This window comes from Diabrotica virgifera, chromosome 4, assembly GCF_917563875.1.
Source record: "Diabrotica virgifera virgifera chromosome 4, PGI_DIABVI_V3a".
Taxonomy (NCBI): domain Eukaryota; kingdom Metazoa; phylum Arthropoda; class Insecta; order Coleoptera; family Chrysomelidae; genus Diabrotica; species Diabrotica virgifera.
Window position 1 is genome coordinate 250631283 of NC_065446.1, and position 21652 is coordinate 250652934.

The 21652-nt window shown below is 30.7% G+C and overlaps 1 protein-coding gene across 2 annotated transcripts in view; it reads right to left on the reverse strand.

The window, feature by feature from the left end:
* LOC114326863 (BSD domain-containing protein 1-B) overlaps positions 1-21652 on the reverse strand; it is a 39777-nt gene that overhangs the window by 11713 nt on the left and 6412 nt on the right. For both annotated transcript variants that reach the window (XM_050648849.1, XM_050648848.1), the window contains exons 3-7: positions 9697-9813; positions 7631-7688; positions 7477-7574; positions 4420-4631; positions 1331-1443 (exon numbers count right to left, since the gene is read on the reverse strand). In XM_050648849.1, the coding sequence (XP_050504806.1) occupies positions 1331-1443; positions 4420-4631; positions 7477-7574; positions 7631-7688; positions 9697-9813 (598 nt within the window). The remainder of the gene's footprint in view (positions 1-1330; positions 1444-4419; positions 4632-7476; positions 7575-7630; positions 7689-9696; positions 9814-21652) is intronic.

Below are 21652 nucleotides of genomic sequence, written 5' to 3' on the forward strand. Positions count from 1 at the left end.
CACCTAGTGCAGAATGTGTATAACGGGTTGCGTTCGGGGACAATGAAGATATTAACAATATTTGAATTGTTAATATTTTTATTTTATGACTTATTGTTTAAAAAACAATAAAGTTGATAAAGTATTGGGACCGTGCAAGTTCGGCAAAGCGACCCCTATTTCTACGCTCTGTACTATTATTCGCACTTTTAATTATATTGGCCAATTATATTAGTCCTGGTTACTGGATAATTGTCAAGGCCATAGTCCAAAAAAAATAATAAGAAGAAAAAATAAGATTCAGGTTATGTTATGAAAACATCAATAATTGTATGTAGTAAATAAAATTAGTTATTAAAATGCAGTACTGCAAGCAAAATACAATTAATTAAATTTACCTTTATATAATAATTGCATATCATATCAATATTGTGGAGCAATATATAATTTTTCTGCTTCATTGACAGAAGGTATGAAATATACGTCAATTTGACAATTTCAATTGACAATATGAATTATTTAAGATAGTTGCAATATTTCTCCGCGACTCGCGCAGGGTCGTTTCTCGTTTCCCTTTCCAAGTACTTGCACACCGCGAATACTCAGTTGAGGAGAAAGTAACAATAATAAAGATGTTTTATTCATGAAATAGTGCTCGCACTGTCAGTTCTTTATTTACAGTAAGATTTTTTGGGTTTTGGTTTGTCATTAATAGATCAATTCAGATCAATTTAAGTCATTCAACAACTCAAATGATTTTAAAAATGTTTGAAAATACTGGGACCGTGATTCACAGTTGTACCTGTACAAACAATATTGCTGAGGTATCAGGAAGACATTTAGAAAATTAAAACGAAATTATATAAATATAATTTTTAGGGGGGGCTGGCCCATATAAAAAATTTTAGGGGGGGGGCAGACGTGAAGATGTTGCACATTATATTTTGTATATATTGGATAACCATAAAGAGTTTAAAGTACCCGAAAAGTTAGGGAGCACGGCCCCCTGCCCATGTCAATGTATTAAATGCAGTAGTTAAAATCTTATAATAAGTTCTCGAACCATTGTAGACCAATTTGATTCATAATTTCACAGCCTTAAAATTTTCGAAAACAAATATATTATTCTGTTCATATAAATTTCAATGTCATCAAGAACTGAGAGAAGGAAATGCTGAGAGACGAGCGAAATTTTGTTATGAAATTCTTGAGGGGGCTAATACAGACAGACAATTAAAAAACATTTTATTTAGAATGAATGTACATTTACATTAAATAATAAACAAAATGTTCAATATTCTTTAAAAATATTCAAAAACAAACAAAATCTATCGTATCTAATTTTAATTACCTTGGTCCCACTTGAGATTTTCTTCCGTAGCTTGTTTTTCTTTCTGTTCCCGTTTTTCTAATGCTTCTTGTCTCGCAAGATCGTCTTCTAGTAGGGCTTTTTTAAATAAGTACCTATATAAAAAATAAACATTAAGAAACATGAAGTTTTATTGTTCGATAAGAAAATAAGTTTTTCGGCTTGAAACAGGTTTATTGTAAAATATTATCTCTCTTATTCAATATAATCTATAATCATTCACTTGACTACCACTATAATCATTAGTGGGCAGGACATGTGCGAGATTCCACACCCCAGCGCGCTGGAGAGAGAAGAAGAAGCATACAACGTCAAAAGTATCGTAAAATCGTCATTTACGTATACAATTCAATTAATCGATAAATTGCATTTAACTTATTTCGTCATAAAACATAACACCAGCAGTTTTAAAATACATATAAGGCGTGTAGAAGCCAAGGGATATAAGTGCATTTTTAGTAGTTTTGAGAAAATCAAGTTTAAAGTTTAACACATTTCCTAAATTCTACCGCTTGTTTTTCAAAATAGTTGGTCATTGACTGGTCTTGTTAACTTCAAGAACTTTTATGTAATAGTACAATTTTATCAGATTTAAAAAAACTTAGCATTTTATAAGATAGTTTAGAATAAAAGACAGGACTTATACTCACTGTCTTCCAATTAAATACTTGTACTGTACTCTGTACTTGTATCTTTATTCTTCTAAATACAATTTGATCAATAAAACAAATAATTTTTGTAAAAGAAATTAAAAATTGGCATAAAAATGCAAAAAGTAGGAAACAACACTAGAAGTAAACTTAACTATAATAGTTATAGACTATTAATATCTATCATAGACTATTTATATTAATAGTCATCTTCGCTATCGAAGCAGTTGTCTGGTTCGTCGGGATCTTCCTAAATATTATCCAGAGTGCCTTGATATGTGATTTGTTGTTCTTCCCGTTGTTGGCAAGACAAATTTCTGTAGAAGTTACGCCACTGCATGGTTCATATTCCCGGTACAGTAGATACCTTTATGTCGAATCTGCCGAAGTGTATCTAGATTAACAAAATCGTGGTCTTTCATCCTAACAACCATAAATTTTGAACTGGTCTTCATCTCTACCCAGTGTTCTGGTACAAACATTTCTCTTTCAGTTTTTCTTTCTTTTTCCAAGTACACTTGGATCGTGTCAACTCGCATTAACTAAAATATGATGCAATGATTCGCGACATTCTTAAAATCCTATATGACGTCAAAATTAATGACGCACTGAAAGAAGGGTTTGGTATGAACTTTAACACATTGGACCACTAATCTAACAAGTATTAATGAGTTGGCTGCCAAACGATATAACTAACACTTGTTTGGAGGCCAAGGGACAAGGGATATAAGCGTACTTATATCCAATGGCTGCCAAATGATAAACAAACTATTTTCAGGAGTTAAGTGAAATACCCATAGATGTCACTATTGATTTTAAATTCACTTGTGTCTTTTGGCCACAACATTAAAATGGGTATTAACTATCTATTACTGTACTTATCTCCAACTTGAACAAAATTGCACTTATACCCCTTGGCCATATATACGCCCCATATATATGACCCCTTTATAGACGCCTCATATATGACAGATATAACTTATAATACATCTTTACACTTGTAATCTTCACTCTTCCATTAAAATGTTGGACGCCCTCAAAATGTGGACCCCGCGAAGAATGTTCCGCATACCATGGACAGATAGGGTGAGAAAAGAGGAAGTCTTAAGAAGAGCAAATACTGAGAGAGAATTGCTCAACTTGACCAAGGCACAAAAAATTGGATCCCTGGGCCATATCCTGAGAGGGGAAAAATATGCAATCCCTCAACTACCTAAGTAGCACCGAACGGGTTTATTAAGACTTTTACGGATGCTTTAAAACTGTAGAATAAAACTAAAATTAAAGTTTACTTAAAAACCATTTGGCAATAAAACCGTTTTCAGCATAAAAGGGCCCACTCTGAAAGAGGTCAATAAAACCAAGAATAAAAACCTTAAAACTTTGTTTTCTTAAACAAGTGGTTTTAAAGCTGCTGTGAAGGTGCTTTTAAAACCATGTTAAAAGACACTTTAAGTGCAGGCAGCTTTATAGCAAACTTAAACTTGCGCACCCAACTTTATTGATAATGTTAACAAAAATAGTTCTAAATAACTCACGCGCCCCAAAATTTCTGACTTTTGGCGATTAAAAAATAATAATAATAAAAAATTTAAATCCGAAAAATATTAATTTGAAAGAAAAATAATTTTATCTACGATTTTAATGTTTTAATGTTAAAATAAATCGAAGTTATGTCTTTAAGTCGCCTATTTATAATTTTTATGTAAGCCTTATAATTATTGTAATCTATCATGGCTTTCAGCATCTCCAGAAAGCAATATGGTCGAAATCCAAATAAAACTATTTAGGGCCGGTTGTTCGAACGCTAATCAAAAATGATCATTATCAAATATTTAATTACTGTCACCAACTGTCAATGTCAACTTTGTTTGGGTTGCTGAAAACATAATTATGGATTACAATTATGAAATTAGTTAATCAATTATATAGTTGTTATGTTAATTAATAATAAGCCACTTCCACTTTTTACAACACTACACCACTGTTTCGCTCTAAAACAAATGACCAACCATTTTGGACATGAAAGAAGAGGGGATGAGTTTAGTTTCATTGTTTCTAACAAGAAGCATAGTTTAGGGCCATTTGTTCGAACGCTAATAAAAAATGGAATCAACTGATCATTATCAAATATTTAATTACTGTCACCAACTGTCAATGTCAACTTTGTTTGGGTTGCTAAAAACATAATTGACAACAATTATGAGATTTATTAATCAATTATGTTAATAATTGTTATGTTAATTCATAATTAATCAATCAATTATAATTGATTACAATCAACTGATTGACGTGCGATTGAGGGGTGTTGTTATTTGATGGTTGATAAGGGGACTTAATTATAATCAACTTCTTGATTAGTGTTCGAACAACCGGCCCTTAGACCAAGAAATAGTTGTGTCTATCTAGTAATATACAAACCTTTTCCAGAAAACTTGATGTTCTACGATGTCAGGAACTAATTTAGCATAGTGTTGCTTTAAAATCTCTGAGCTATTTACGTGTTTAGCTATTCTATCGTCATTTAACTGGTCATCTATTATTTCTAGCCAACAATTATATTGTTTTCTTAAACTCTCGTCTGGATCTTCCAAATATGTTACGGGATCCTTTTGAAGTTCATATAGAGCTTTCTAAATAAAGAAAATAAAATATTAGTTATGACTGATATTTATATGTACATCTTATCGCTCGGTATGCCTGTATATTTTGCCCGAGCCCGAATCAATCTCATGCGTGACCGAGACGCTCTTGATACACTACGTTTAGTTTTAAATTAGATATACAGATTTAAAAATGGCAACACTGCCGGCTTCCCACGTACTATAATTCAATAAGCTATGCTTTATTATTATATTATAATTATAGACACATAAACATTAACAGTGTAGGCAGAAGCGTAGAGTCACAGAGTATCAATTTCATCTGCAAAATAGAGGTGGCTATTTCGTTTAGTTTTGATATTCTTGGAAAATCGTTACTTGTTAATTGTTTAAATTATTCATTAATTAAATTAATAGGATTATTTTTAACTAACTGTGTATTCAGTGATTACAATAATTTATATTCTATGCAATAAAAACTGATGATCGAGAAAAGAGAAAAATTGATAGTGATTTTAATATCATACTGTTAATATCGGAACGAGTAGATAAATTTTGAACATCTTTAACAGTTAAAATACAATTTTAAACGTTTGGTATAAATGTTTGAAGAAGTTTGAGTAGCCGTCTTATAGATAACCACTTGCCGGTATTTTAACAATCATATACACAATATACAGGGTGATTGATTAGTAGGGTAAAGCTCAATAGCTCCGCTATAGTAATAGATAGCAATAAAAGTTAATAACAAAAATTTTAGCCACCTTTGAGCTTCACATTACAAAATTAGTTAGAATGTTACAGGGTGTTCGATAACACAGTGGCAGACCTAACTTATGTTTTTTAAAATGGAACACCCTATATTTTATTTTATATTCGAAATCCTGTTAACTTCTCCATCCCAAAAATATAAAGGTTTGTAATGTTATACAGGGTATTTACAAAGTTATAACAAATTTTGTATGAAAATCGTAACAAGTTCAACTCCCTGTATAAATAAAAATAAGCACAACAGCAATGGTTTATTAATGCCATATTTTTTTATTTATTGTCAAAATTTTTAAGAATTATTGATATTGCTAATTTTCTTTATATCAAATACAGGGTGAGTCAAAACGCAAGTACATTATTTTCTCAGTAATGTTAAATGGAACTGTATTTTATATCATTATTGAAAAGTAACATTAACGTACTTTAATTTTTATATAACATTTCCTATGCCCAAATTTATTAGTTTTCGAGATATTTTCATTTTTCAGAGCAAATTATTTTAGGTGTTTAAATTTATCTAAATTTTAAGTAAGCCATGACTGAATTGACAATTGAAGATTACCGATTTTATCAATCCGGTAATCAATGTAAAACTGTAGCAAATAAAGAAATAAAAATAATTTATTAGTAATACATTTTACAAACAAAAACACAACCACTACATGCAACATTTTTGAAACAATTAAAAACTATCTTTTTATGTAAATGCAACAAATAAAATAAACAAAGAAAATTAGTAATAAATTTTACAAAAAACACACAAACACAAAATACAATATTTTGTGAAGACAATTAAACACTACTTTTGTATGTAAATGTAACAATGTAACAAATAAAGAACGAAACATAATTTATCAGTAATACATTTTGCAAAAAAACATGTTTGAAAAAATTAGAAGCTACTTTTAATATTTAATTACATAAGGTGTTCAAAATTATCTCCTAACACATTTATGTACGCCTAAAAACGATCATTGAATGAGCTACTTACTCTACGGAGCATTTGTAAATTAACACATCGAAATACACTTTGTATTCTATTTTTCATCTCATCCCTTGTTGTTGGAGGTATTTTATAAACTTCATTATTAACGTAACCCCAAAAAAATCAGTCCAGTTTATTAAATTCGGGTGATTTGGGTGGCCACGCTACTGGTCCATTGAAAAATGAAAATATCTCGAAAACTAATACATTTAGACATAGGGAATGTTATCTAAAAATTAAAGTACGGTAATGGTACTTTTCAATAGTGATATAAAATACAGGGTGTTCCATTTAAAATTACTGAGATAATAATGTACTTGCGTTTTGACTCACCCTGTATTTGATATTAAGAAAATTAGCAATATCGACCATTCTTGAAAATTTTGACAATACGTTAAAAAATCTGGCATTAATAAACCATTGTTGTTTTGCTTATTTTTATTTATACAGGGAGTTGAACTTGTTACGATTTTCATATAAAATTGGTTATAACTTTGTAAATACCCTGTATAACATAACAAACCTTTATATTTTTGTGATGAAGAAGTTAACAGGATTTCGAATTTAAAATAAAATATAGGGTGTTCCATTAAAAAAAAAAGTTTGGTCTGCCACTGTGTTATCGAACACCCTGTAACATTCTAATTAATTTTGTAATGTGAAGCTCAAAGGTGGCTAAAATTTTTGTTATTAACTTTTATTGTTATCTATTACTATAGCGGAGCTATTGAGCTTTACCCTACTAATCAATCATCCTGTATATAAATATTACCCAAGAGAAATTAATTTTTTTTACTTGTAAGGACAAAAAATGCAAGTTCATTAGCAGAACCGAATTCAAAATTATTCTGCACAATATATTTGAAACATTATTTAATTCAAACATCTCATTTTTGGTGGTAAAAAAATATATTAATTTGTCTGGACTAAATGTGGTATTTCTTTGAATCTGATGGAGGATAGAAATATCTTTAGCACAACGTAACTTTACACAAGGATATTATAGTGGAATAATAAGCAATGTTGCCGATTTTAGCGCTTTCTTCACTGTGGCATCTAATTAAAAAGTAAACGCTCTGTATGTGATAATTCGTGAATCTGTAATTGTAAAAACTTTACCTGAAATTTATTTAAAGTGACTGTCTCTGAATTTTCGACTATCAACATTTCTGCATCAGAATCATCTGGACTAGGATTCAATACATTATTCATTTGACCTTAAATAAAACAATTTTATATGAAATATGAATGATAATAAAACTATTATATTTACCAAGGAATGAGCTAAAACTTCTTTTCATATTACTAGCAGTAGAAGACGGAGAATCCAACTAAAAAAGGGTTATGTTTGTTATCGCCTATTTGTATTTATTAGCTTCCAATCATTATACAGGGTGTCCCCGGAAATAGTGCGTTCCTTTAAAGTTTAAGGTATGGATATAATACAAAATGTAGAACAAAAAAGTCCTATAACATTTTTTTATAAAGTTAACCGTTTCCAAAAAAAAAAAGAATGTGTGTGTACTTTGTACGCACGTAAGAAGTTATACTTCTATTATATGATTTCTTAAAAATAAATATACTTTAAACAGTTTGTTTTAATTTTTTTTTAAACACCAAACTAATTTTGTGCTTACCGCTTTCAAAAAAATAAAAAAAAGTATAGGATTGCACTGGATTCGAACTCACGACCTCTCGATCTCTGGCCGAATTAGTCGAGGCATTGAAGCACAAAAAAGGCCTTACTCTCGATTTTTGGCGCAGTAAGACGGATTTTAATGCAGTTTGGTGCGTTGGATTCGTGAGAATGTCAGGAAATTTTGTGAACTATTGTAATGAATAAGACATCTGAAATTGCATTTGTGCATAAGAAAAATTAATTTCAAAAGTGCATTTTGAAATAGGCAATTATTATAAATTTGCAACCCGGTAAATAGTTGGGCAAAATCCCGATTAATTATTTTAATTATTTTCAATTATTTTTAATAATTTATAAGTCCATATAATAATAGTCTAAGATGTCAATAACCATTAATAATAAACAAAAAAAATTTCCTTATGTGGGAATCGAACCAAGTACTAACAGGTCCGTAGCTAAATACACATACCGCTAATCTACGCAGACACTTGCTAGACAACGGCGATATTAGGTATAAACAGAACAAATTGGTAAGTAAAAATTGTAAAGAAAATGACTACATACTTAAATGTATTATAAAATTAATATACCTATTCCTAAATTTTAGAAGAAACATTCGTAAATAGGTATTATTAATATCTATTAATGTTACTAAATGAAATATAAATATTTTGACGTTTCACAATTTGACAATTCACTTTTAACTGCATTGCCTTAAAATTTTTAAAGCACCGGTGCTTTAAAGTAGCATTTTTAACGCTCCTATGGAGTGCTATAAATTGCATTTTTAACACGCTTATAGAAAAATATATTTAAAAACACTAATATATCCTTTCCACACCTTTTCTGGACTGATACATACATAAATTAAAACATTTAGTAACGAACTCCATACTGCCTGTGTGCGCAGATTACTAAAATTTCACCCTCAATGAAATCGCGCCTAAAGAAGTATAACTTTAAAAAGGCAGTATAACTATTAACTAACCTTTGTTTGTTGTTTGTCTTCCCACAAATTTTAAAACGCAACAACCATACATAACCAAACCGTCAACCGTCCACACCACAGCTGTGCTACAGCTGCCATATTGGATAATTTTTGACATGTCATTTGAACATCCAATCAGAACAAAGTTACAATGCGCATGCGCCCGGATCGTAGGTTTTAACATATAAAAATTCACCCTCATAACGCGCGTAAAGAAGTATAACTTCAAAAATTACATTGTTCGCCATACAAGTGAACTTTTATTTTCATAAAATTAACTAATTTGGCATCACTGTACAAGAACTGTTTGTGATTTAGTTTATTGACACCACAAATGTAGGTCAGACAGGTACACCTGCAAAATAATTGTACCACCCCATGTTTAAAAATCCAACAAAACAAGAATTTGTTTGTTTGTTTAGGATAAAGACAGGGTTTAATGTAAATACTTATGGCTAAAATGCTGCAACTATTCTTGAATTGTGATTGTCTGTGTTTAGATTTTTGTATACATAGTTGTCAGATTTCAATTTGGTTACCAAAATGTATTTTGGTTTTTTAGCCAAACGGTTGCATTTATAAAAAAATGTTATAAGACTTTTATGCTCTACATGGTGCCTTCTACCTATACCTTTAAGGAACGCACTATTTTCGGGGACACCCTGTATATCTATTATTTTCCATTGAATAATTGAACTAAATAGATACTTACACTAAGTGTTTTTTCGAGTACAGCTCCGGTAGATGATACCACATTAGTAGCTTCATTTTTAACAGCAGATCCAAATTCTTCCAAATCCTTTTTTACGAATTCCAGAACTTCTGAACCCTAAAATTAAACTTAATTAGCATATACAAACAATACTTCTCAAGGAATACAGCTTTTCAGTACCAATGTTTTGTCATAATATATTGTTTTCGTGACATTATCAAATCCGATGCAGTAGCTAAGAACTTCCTGCACTATGATCTTCCTCAAGATCCCCGCTTTTGACAGTATTAGCTAGGGATATGTCAATTAATCTATGACTCACCAATTTGTAGAGACTACTTCTGCTTTGAATTGAATTCCACAACTGTTTCCGTATAGTCCTGACACACAATCCTGCGACTTCAATCAAAACTTAAAATGTTGCTTAAAGGCTAACATTTTGACGTCATAGAAACGATTTAAAACAAATGCAAAGGTGGCACGACAAACGATTACAAGAACTAAATCCCAGAACTCTTTCAGTACAGCCCTGAAACAGAATCCTGTGCCTTTTCGTGTTTCAAGACCAAAACCAAAACAAGACCAAACATGTCGTTTAAAGACGAACATTTTGACAACATAAAAATGATTTAAACAAATGTGGCCATATCACGGAAGACGGCTACAAAAATTAAATTCCAGAACAGCTTAAATGGAAGTCCTAGGTTGAGTACTGGAGTTAATTGGAAATAATATGGGTCATTCAACGAATATACGACTCTCTTGGATTATCTCGACAACGAATATTTTACTGTGCAACATAAGAAGTACTGTGCAACATATTTCGGTCTAAAAGTGTCCACCGAAATACAAAGATGAGAATCTATAAAACTTTAATTCAACCAATAACATGCTATGGCAGTGAAGCCTGGGTCCTGAAAGAAACATCCAAAACAAACTCGACACATTCGAAAGGAAAGTACTGAGGAGAATACTAGGACCTGTGAGGGAAACGGAATCTTCAGAAGTCGATACAACAACGAACTTTATCAACTTTATAAGGAAGCACACCCGTCAGACTTCATTAGAATACAAAGATTGCAATGGGCCGGACATGTGATAAGAATGGGAGAGGATAGGCTATCAAAAAGAGCACTGAATGCTAGAATGCAGGGAAAGAGACCGGTTGGCATCTAAACATTCCGTATATGTATTTGGAACATAGGAGTTTTCTATTGGTTCGTTGCAGCACGCGGTAATATTTTAACCAATAGGCGGCGAGGTTCCAGATGCATATACGGAATGTTGGTCGGTCCCAAATTCATATACGGATTGTTACAATATCGTACACCGAAAAAGATAAGTCTTTTAAAAGGAGATTGATTTTAAAATACTTGTTACTGTCTTATTAAATAAAAATAAAACAATTATAGTATTTCGAATGTTATTTGGTGCGAAATTCATAGGCGGAATGTTAATTATTCGTAGACCAAAAATGGGACTTTTTATTAATCAGTTAAAGGAGACTGATTTTAGAATACCTATCTTATTGATGTATTATTAAAGCAAAATATAACAATGATTAGGTACCTATTTGGTGCAAAATTCATAAATGGGATGGTATAGATTTGAGATACATACATATTTCTTTATTTGACTATTTCTCAGAATTTTTAATGACTTGCACGTGTTGTTAAGTATGTTTAGATCTGTTTCAGCTATTCAATTCAATTCTGTTGAAGTTTAGGGCTGTGTGCTATCAGACGAAAATAAATGTTAACTTGATTATAACGTTTGCGGTTGTGTTTTAAATATTATATTCTGGTTTATATAGAGAGAGAGTCTATAATTTGGAATAATTTCAATATATCAAATACTAATTGTTTTTTTGAAAATTGCTCAGACCAGTTGATTAGTATTTCAAATTGTCCTTTTTGACATACAATAATAATGTATACAGGGTGTTCCAATTTAGAGATATGACGTCATCGTTGATTTTCTTAAATGGCAACACTGTCATTTTGATAGCCATTTTGATTGGGTGTATAAAGTTATACATAAATGCAAAATTTCAAATTGTTATCCCCTACCATATACAAGATAATAAAAAATAACAAAGTTATGTCTGTAATTTGGAATAAATTCAATAATTCAAATACTATTTGTTTTTTTGAAAAATGCTTAGACCCGTCGATTTGTATTTCAAATTGTCATTTTTGACATAAAATAATAATGTATAAAGGGTGTCCCAATTTAGAGATTTGACGTCATCGTTGATTTTCTTAAATAGCAACACTGTTATTTTGATAGCTATTTTGATAGGGTGTGTAAAGTTATACATAACTGCAAAATTTCAAATTTTTATTCCCTACCATATACAAGATAATAAAAAATAACAAAGTAATAAAAAATAAGTAATCAAATAATAATTGAATTTAATTATTTCAATTAAGCAAATGCTCATAATGTTGCCCTCAATTATTGTCAAATGGTCAGTAGGCAATATTATGAGCATTTGCTTAATTGAAATAATTAAATTTCATTATTATTTGATTACTTGTTTTTCATAACTGTTATTTTTTATTATCTTATAAATGGTGGGGAACAAAAATTTTGAAATTTTGAAGTTATGTATAACTTTACACACCCTGTCAAAATAGCTATCAAAATGCTAGTGTTGCCATTTAAAAAAATCAACGATGCCGTCTATCTCTAAATTGGGACACCTTGTATACATTATTTTATGTCAAAAATGACAATTTGAAATACTAATCGACGGGTCTGAGCATTTTTCAAAAAAACAATTATTATTTGAATTATTGAATTTATTCCAAATTACAGACATAACTTGGTTATTTTTTATTATCTTGTAAATGGCAGAGAATAAAAATTTGATATTTTGCAGTGATGTATAACTTTACACACCCTATCAAAATGACAGTGTTGCCATTTAAGAAAATCAACGATGACGTCATATCTCTAAATTGAGACACCCTATATACATTATTATTGTATGTTAAAAAGGAAAATTTGAAATACTAATCAACGGGTCTGAGCAATTTTCAAAAAAACAATTAGTATTTGAGATATTGAATTTATTTCAAATTACAGACTCTCTCTGTATTTATTTTGGTCTACGAATAATTAACATTCCGCATATGAATTTCGCACCAAATAACATTCGAAATACTATAATTGTTTTATTTTTATTTAATAATACAGTAACAAGTATTTTAAAATCAATCTCCTTTTAAAAGACTCTAAAAAAACTTATCTTTTTCGGTGTACGATATTGTAACAATCCGTATATGAATTTGGGACCGACCAACATTCCGTATATGCATCTGGAACCTCGCCGCCTATTGGTTAAAATATTACCGCGTGCTGCAACGAACCAATAGAAAACTCCTATGGTCCAAATACATATACGGAATGTTTAGATGCGACCGGTTGGAAAGCCAAGAAAGCGTTGGGAAGACACAGTAAACAGCGACGCACAAGCCCTTTTAGGAGTCCGTGTATGGAGAAGAGCAGTCACAGACAAACAAGGGTGGAGGCAAAAAATATAGGAGGCCAAAGCTCAATTTGGGCTGTAGTGTCGTAGAAGAAGAACATAAGAAGTACGAAAGTAAATGGCTCTAATAATTATTCCAATAAACAACAATGTAATTTTCAATTTACTTTCATTCTTCATATTTTGCACAGTAAAATATTCGTTGTAGAGATAATCCAAGAGAGTCGTATATTCGTTGAATGACCCATAACAAACCTATATTCAGTAGCAGATGTAATGAAGTAATAGTGGACATTTGTACTATACTCTATGTCTTATAAAATTTTCTTTGATATGTTATATAAACATTAATTTTACTCCTTTGCTTGAGGAATGGTAGGGATACGTAACATGCTGCAGCTCATCTTCTTGTTTGAACCTTTTCCTTCGATATCTCATAATATGTCATGATTTGATGAGCCATTCTAGCTAAATGACCAGAATATCACTTTAAGGGAACATACTGATCCCTACACGAAACAAGGACTACATGGGTCTCCCGAGGAAGATACCAACCAACTGAACCCTGTACCGCATTAAATTATAACATTTACTAAATTCAATATTGAATCTAAGGGTTATTAGACCTTACTATGTGGCTAGTTTCAATTACTAATCATGTTTTCACTGATGACGGTCTGATAAGACTAAAAACGTTCTAAGATTTTTAATCCATTTGGATAATGTCAATTTTACAAATTTTTTTAAATACATGACGAAAAATGTGGAATGAGAAACCCAGCTTCTCGAAATCAGGATCGTCTTGATTTTTAGCGTGTGCAATTATTTCACCCCACCTCCGTGGAGGGTCGTGTTTGGTACCATTCGATAGATTTTTCAAAAATATTGATTAAGTGTATTTTGCAGTTTTTCGATCTAATGTTTATTTTGCGAAATATCGCGGGATTTGTATATAAATTTTTAAATTTACCCCCACCCCTCTCTGTAGGGGGTCATGTTTGGTATCATTCGATAGATTTTTGAAAAATATTGAAAACGTATTTTTCAGTTTTTTGATCTAACGTTCATTTCGCGAATTATGTATTCGCTTTTTTTCTGTGAAACTTTTCCATTTCCTTACGCCCGCCCCGCTCAAATCGTCAGATTTTTGAAATATACACTGTTTTGTATGTCCTTAACTTACCTTATCTTAATCTGACAATTTTGAGTATTTTTAAGGATAGATTTTTTTTTTGGCCCCCTTTAACGAACTCCCCTGTGTTAAGAGCTAATAATATGGTAGAGGTACATCTGCAGGGCACCAGGTTTCTCCCCATATGATAATCTGACGCGCTCGAGTAACTGCAAAAATCCCCGCTTGGGCTCTCCTACCATAGTGTTTATTGTTCATTGTTCTCAGTAGTAACTGTGATAATGTAATTATGAATTCATATATTTTGTAAAGTTTGTTGGAAACATAAATGTATTCTACTATATATTCATTTATTTAGAGATAAGAGAAGTTATACATTTGGGAAACTTTAATATTGTTTTGTCACTTTAAAGTTTACAAATAGTCCGTTCTTTAACGGTAAAATATTGCAAAACCTCTAAATTTTAAAGAACCGCTTGGATTGACATGAAATTTGGCATACACATAGTTAACAAGTCAAAGAAAAAAAGTGATATTGTGCTGATATGTGATTTTGCCCGGGGGTGGTTTTCACCCCCTCTTGGGGGTGAAAAAATATTCGTCCAAAGAAAGTCAGGAAATGGATAAACTGGCTAATTTTAAGTAACTTTTGTTCTATATAGTTTTTTCACTAAGTCAATACTTTTTGAGTTATTTGGCAGTGAATATGTTCATTTTTTCAACAAAATAACCACGCTTTTAGACGGTTTTTCGCAAATAACTCAAATAGTAAGTATTTTGTCGAAAAAACATTCTTAGCAAAAATATAGCCCGTAAAAAATTTAAAAAAGTGGTGTATATATCACGCCTCTACACCTAGTAGAAGCAGAGTTATAGCTAATGAAAAATAGGTTCATATTCGTCAAATTCCAAATGAAATACTTTAACGTGAAATAACCAAAGATGAAGCACATTTCGGGGAAAACTCATTACAACTTATTTAAAGTGTTTAAAAAAAGCTTCATTTTTGTTTTATAAAAAAAATTCTAGCATCAAAATTAAACAAGTTACGCTCAAAATATAGGTAGTCCCTTTTGGTTTTGGTAAAAAAATCGAGAAAATCACCCCCTAATTAGTATCTTAAATGAACTTAATCGTTACGACTTCACATGTTTCTTGACTCGTGTATATATTGTTTATATGATCTGTAAATTTCATCGGTTCAAAGTCCTTATTATTGAAAGGGCTGTAGTTAAAAAGGGTTGAACGAGTCACTGATCACGAATGTATGCAAATTTAGAAACACCAAATCTCAATAAATTTTTGTCTAACAGAAAAACAAAAAAATACATGATATTCAGAAAAGCCAATCTGACTTTTTTTGTATTTTGAGATTTTTGGTATCTCTAACAATTTTGAAGTTATTTTGAAAAAAAGCATATTTTTCAAAATTTAAATTTTTAAAAATTTTACTTTGAAACCAAATTTTTTCAAAAATAAACATTTTAAATCGCTGAAACATACAGATCATATAAACACAACATAAGTAAAATAATTTGTAGAGCGGTAACGATTGATTTCATTTTAAGTTGCTACTTAGGGGGTGGTCTTCCCGATTTTTTTTTGCAAAAACGAAAGGGACCAACTTTATTTTGAGCGTAACTTGCTTAAATTTAATGCTAGAAACTTTTAGTAAAAACAGAAATAAAGCTTTTTTTAAACAATTTAAAAAAGTTATAATGGGTTTTTCCCAAAAACTGCTTAATTTTTTGGATATTTTACGTCGAAATATTCTATTTGAAATTTGGTGAATATGAATCTATTTTTCATTGGCTATAACTCTGGTTCTACGAGATCCAGAGACCAAACGTGTACACTATTTTTTTTACTTTTTTATAGGCTATATTTTTGCTAAGAACGGGTTTTTCGACAAAATACTTACTTTTTGAGTTATTTGCGAAAAACCGTCTAAAAATGTGGTTATTTTGTTGAAAAATGAACATATTCACTCGCAAATAACTCGAAAAGTGTTGACTTGGCGAAAAAGCTCTATAGAACAAAAGTTACTTAAAATTAGTGAGTTTACCCATTTCCGAAGTTATTTTGGACATAAATTTTTTCACCCCCAAGAGGGGGTGAAAGTCACCCCCAGGGCAAAAGCACACATCGGCACAATATCACTTTTTTTCTTTGAAGTGTAAGCTATAGGTATGCCAAATTTCATGTCAATCCAAGCGGTTCTTTAAAATTTCGAGCAAAAACCGTGAAAGAATGGACTAAAAGAAAATTGTAAATTATTATAATAAACTGATATATTATATTTTTCATTGGAATTTTACTGCACTGGACAGGCGAGAAGTGAGATGCAACTCTTAGATCTCCCTCCGCCTTCTTTGCTCTGGCAATTAGTTGGTTTGCAAATTTTATAAACCACAAAGGTGTTACCAGATAATTGGTCCCAATAAAGGTTTGTTTTTAATATTATTTTAATTTTATTAAAAGCAAGACTTTCACTTAAAAATTATATTTAATTCCATATGAAGAAAAATGTTGTCTGGTTAAAAATTATGACAAAATTATCTATTTCAGTGTAATATTGAGCACACTTACATAACCAAATAAGTTTTGCATATCATCTAAGCTTTTAAAGCACCTTTCCTGAAATTGGTTTCTTGGTGTCAACAAAAATAAAGTTTAAATAATATGTTTTGTTTTTTATCTGTTGATCATTTTAAGGAATTCAATTGCTGATAATGTATTCATGTGTATTTATGCTCACAGACTATTATAAGTTCATAAATCAATACATAGAGGTCCTGTCATTTGGGACGGCACTAATTTGCTATTATTGCACTTGTATACGAGTCAAAGTTTATTTTTTTAAGCCTTAGCATTAAATACATAATTTCAATACTCAGTAGCAAAATTCAATGTCAGTAACCAACCACCAACTTCCAAACTATTTAACTGCATCAATAATAGTGGATATTTATATGCCTTAAGATATTTATCTTTATTCCTACAAAACGAAGTGCAAAAAGATGTTTTGATTCGAAATAAAAATATTTTTAAATGACTTGGGCTCAAAAGTATTTGAGTAAAATGGAATGAAAAACTCAACTGATCCACAAAGAGGATTTCTAACTTTTCTTTGTTTTAAAGTACATACACTCGCCGGCACAAAACTCCGCCATCCAAAATTTTTGATTAAGTTTGACAATCTATAACTTTATTATTTGTACTCCGATTTTCAAGATTCTTGCATCAGTTTGTAGGTAAATGTATTGATGTCGTTTTTTATTATTCGGGTAACAAAAATTTTTTGCTTAGATGGCATTATACGGGGGTGAATGGAAGCGTTGTATTTTCTCTTAACTTTAAAAAATTCTGTGGAAAAATTTTGAGCGCTGATTTTGTTTCATACTCCTTTTGTATTATCCTGGAAGTATCACTAAGGTCTTTAGTCCTGTCGCCAGGACCTGGGGGGTACAACGGCCTCCTGTATTCAGATGGACTTACCCAAGTTTTTTTTATGTATTTTGACCTGTAGAACACGAATTTTTTGGGTAACAGTTGATCCGGATGTCGATAAGATTGTTATAAACCAAGAAGTTGAGGAATCACATAACAGCGATTTCTTGCAAAAGAAAACATTTTTTTGTATTTTTTGGGCCATTCTAACCAAAAAATGTTCTTACAAATTTTTTCGTAGGATGCATAGTTTTCGAGATAAACGCGGTTGAACTTTCAAAAAATCGAAAAATTGCAATTTTTGAACCCGAATAACTTTTGATTAAAAAATAAAATAGCAATTCTGTTTACCGCATTGGAAAGTTCAAGTCAAATTATATCGATTTTAATTATTTGTATTGCTAAAAATTTATTATTTTATTGTTAAAACAAAGCTATAAACACCTAGTGCTTGAGTGATGTTTTCAATGATTTCTCATTTAAAATCGAATGAGTAGGTAGAGGAGGTAAAAGTGCAAGCGGGGCTATTTCTACGTAGCATGCATTAAAACGCATGTATTAGGCACGGGAAACACTATGTGTTTATAGTTTTTTTTAACTATCAAAAAATAAATTTTTAGCAATGCAAATATTCAAAACAGATAAAATATGACTTAAACTTTTAAAGGCGGTAAGCAGAATTGCTATTTTATTTTTTATTCAAAGGTTATTCGGGTTCAAAAATTGGAATTTTTCGATTTTTTGAAAGTTCAACCGCGTTTATCTCGAAAACTATGCATCCTACGAAAAAACTTGTAGGAACATTTTTTGGTTAGAATGACCCAAAAAATAGAAAAAATTGTTTATCGCTGTTATGTAATTCCTCAACTTCTTTGTTTATAACAATCTTATCGACATCCGGATCAACTGTTACCCAAAAAATTCGTGTTCTACGGGCCAAAATACATAAAAAACTTGGGTAAGTCCATCTGAATTAAGAAGGCCGTTGTACCCCCCCTGGCGACAGGACTATTTGTTTTTTGAATTATCCAAATATCTCTTTTCTTGTAAGAGCTGTAAATAAAAACACTGCTTTGAAGGTTCTTTTAATTAAAAATACCAAACTCACTAAAATTAACAAAACAAAATTAACAACAAAACCAAACAATTCAATAGCGGGTATGTCCACCTCTTGCAGCAACGACTGCTCGCAATCTGTTTAGCATTGAATAAAGATGTGTTATCCTTGCCTAGGGAATAGCCCGATATTCCTCTATCAGAGCCATAACTGTAAAAAATTTTCTAGAGGCCTAGAACTGCGCATAGCTTTTTTTAATTCAACCCATAAATGCTCAAGAGGATTGAGATCTGGCCTCCATGCGGGCCATTCTAATCTTATCTGCGAGTTAATCAGTGTTTTTATTTACAAAAAATGGCACAGCTCTTCCAAGAAAAGAGATATTCGGATAATTCAAAAAACAAAATGTTAGTGATGCCTCCGGGATAATCCGACAGGACTATGAAACAAAATCAGCTATTCCATTTTGCCACAGAATTTTGTAAAGTTAGGAGAAAATATAACGCTTCCATTCACCCCTGTATAATGCCATGCAAGAATTTTTTTTTGTTATCGGAATAATACCAAACGATATCAATACATGTAGCTACAAACTGGTGCAAGAATCTTGAAAATCAGAGCACAAATAATAAAGTTATAAATTGTCAAACTTAATCAAAAATTTTGGGTGGCAGAATTTTGTGCCGGTGAGTGTATTATGGTTCTGACCTTGCTAACTTTAATATTATTGTATTTCCTTATGTTAATGTAAAGTTTAGTAACAGTAACTCTTAAAAAATTATCTCCCCACTCTCCCTCTTGACTCTTGTAAGTGTAATGAAAAGGAGACAAATAATTGATGTAAATTTCAAAGTGTTCTTTGAATTTGTGTTGATAAGTATGTTCACCAACCCTCAGCAGCTGACTTTAAAAGCAAAGCAGATTAGTGTTTGTAGCCAGCAGATAAAAACCTTCTGAACACATTTAAAGGGTACAGGGGAAGAACGGCAATAGTCCATTTGGATTTTTTTCGAGCAAGCTGAAAGTTAATATTTATTAACTTATTATAAAGTCAATATCATATAATATAAAATCTAATGTCCAGTTGCACCAACAAATAAACGATTGATTTGAATTGCCCGTTTATTTTAAAATATAATTGTCAAAAAACTGTCAAATTAAAAACAGAAATTTTAATGATTCTCCCAAAAAATATTAAATTTTAACCTTTTTCGAAAGAAAAGTGTTCTGTTATTATATTTGATGGTAAAAAATTTAATGTTTTTCGAGAGAATCGTTAAAATTTCTGTTTTTAATTGACAGTTTTTTGACAATTATTATATTTTAAAATAACAGGCAATCCAAATAAAAAAATCAATCGCTTATTTGTTGGTGCAACTGGACATAAGTAATTATTATTTTATTTTTATTCTTTAAATTTGACTGATTATTTTTTTTAAGTTATATTGATTGAGGGTAAAATTTCATAATATTGCGCGCATGCGCACACAGACAGTATGGCGTTAGTTGCTAAATCTTTCAAATTATGTATCTATATATCAGTGCAAAAAAAAGGTGTGAAAAGAATATATTAGAGTTTTTAGTAAACATATTTATTATAATTTTTGTGTCTTTTAGTCCATTCATTAACGGTAAAATATTGCAAAACCTTTAAATTTTAAAGAACCGCTTGGATTCACATGAAATTTGGCATGCACACAGCTAACAAGTCAAAGAAAAAAAGTGATATTGTGTCGATATGTGCTTTTGCCCCTGGGGGTGGTTTTCACCCCCTCTTGGGGGTTAAAAAATATTCGTCCAAACAAAGTCAGGAAATGGGTAAACTGGCTAATTTAAAGTAACTTTTGTTCTATAGAGTTTTTTCACTAAGTCAATACTTTTCGAGTTATTTGGCAGTGAATATGTTCATTTTTTCAACAAAATAACCACGCTTTTAGACGGTTTTTCGCAAATAACTAAAATTGTAAGTATTTTGTCGAAAAAGCATTCTTAGCAAAAATATAGCCTATAAAAAATTTAAAAAAATAGTGAATATATCACGTTTTTTTTATTTAGTAGAAGCAGAATTATAGCTAATGAAATATAGGTTCATATTCGTCAAATCCCAAGTGGAATACTTTAACGTGAAATAACCAAAAATGAAGCACATTTCGGGGAAAACTCATTTAAACTTATTTAAAGTGTTTAAAAAAAGCTTCATTTTTGTTTTATAAAAAAAATTTCTAGCATCAAAATTAAACAAGTTACGCTCAAAATAAAGTTAGTCCCTTTTGGTTTTGGTAAAAAAATCGAAAAAATCACCACCTAATTAGTATCTTAAATGAACTTAATCGTAACGACTTCACAAGTTTCTTGACTCGTGTATATATTGTTTATATGATCTGTAAGTTTCATCGGTTCAAAGTCCTTATTATTGAAACGGCTGTAGTTAAAAGGGGTTGAACGAGTCACTGATCACGAATGTATGCAAATTTAGAAACACCAAATCTTGATCAATTTTTGTCTAACAGAACAACAAAAAAATACATGATATTCAGAAAAGCAAATCTGACTTTTTTTGTATTTCGAGACTTCTGGTATCTCTAACAATTTTTAAGTTATTTTGAAAAAAAGCATATTTTTCAAAATTTAAATTTTTAAAAATTTTACTTTGAAACCAAATTTTTTCAAAAATAAACACTTTGAATCGATGAAACTTACAGATCATATAAACACAATATAAGTAAAATAATTTATGGAGCGGCAACGATTAATTTCATTTAAGTTGCTAATTAGGGGGTGGTCTTCCCGATTTTTTTTGCAAAAACAAAAGGGACTAACTTTA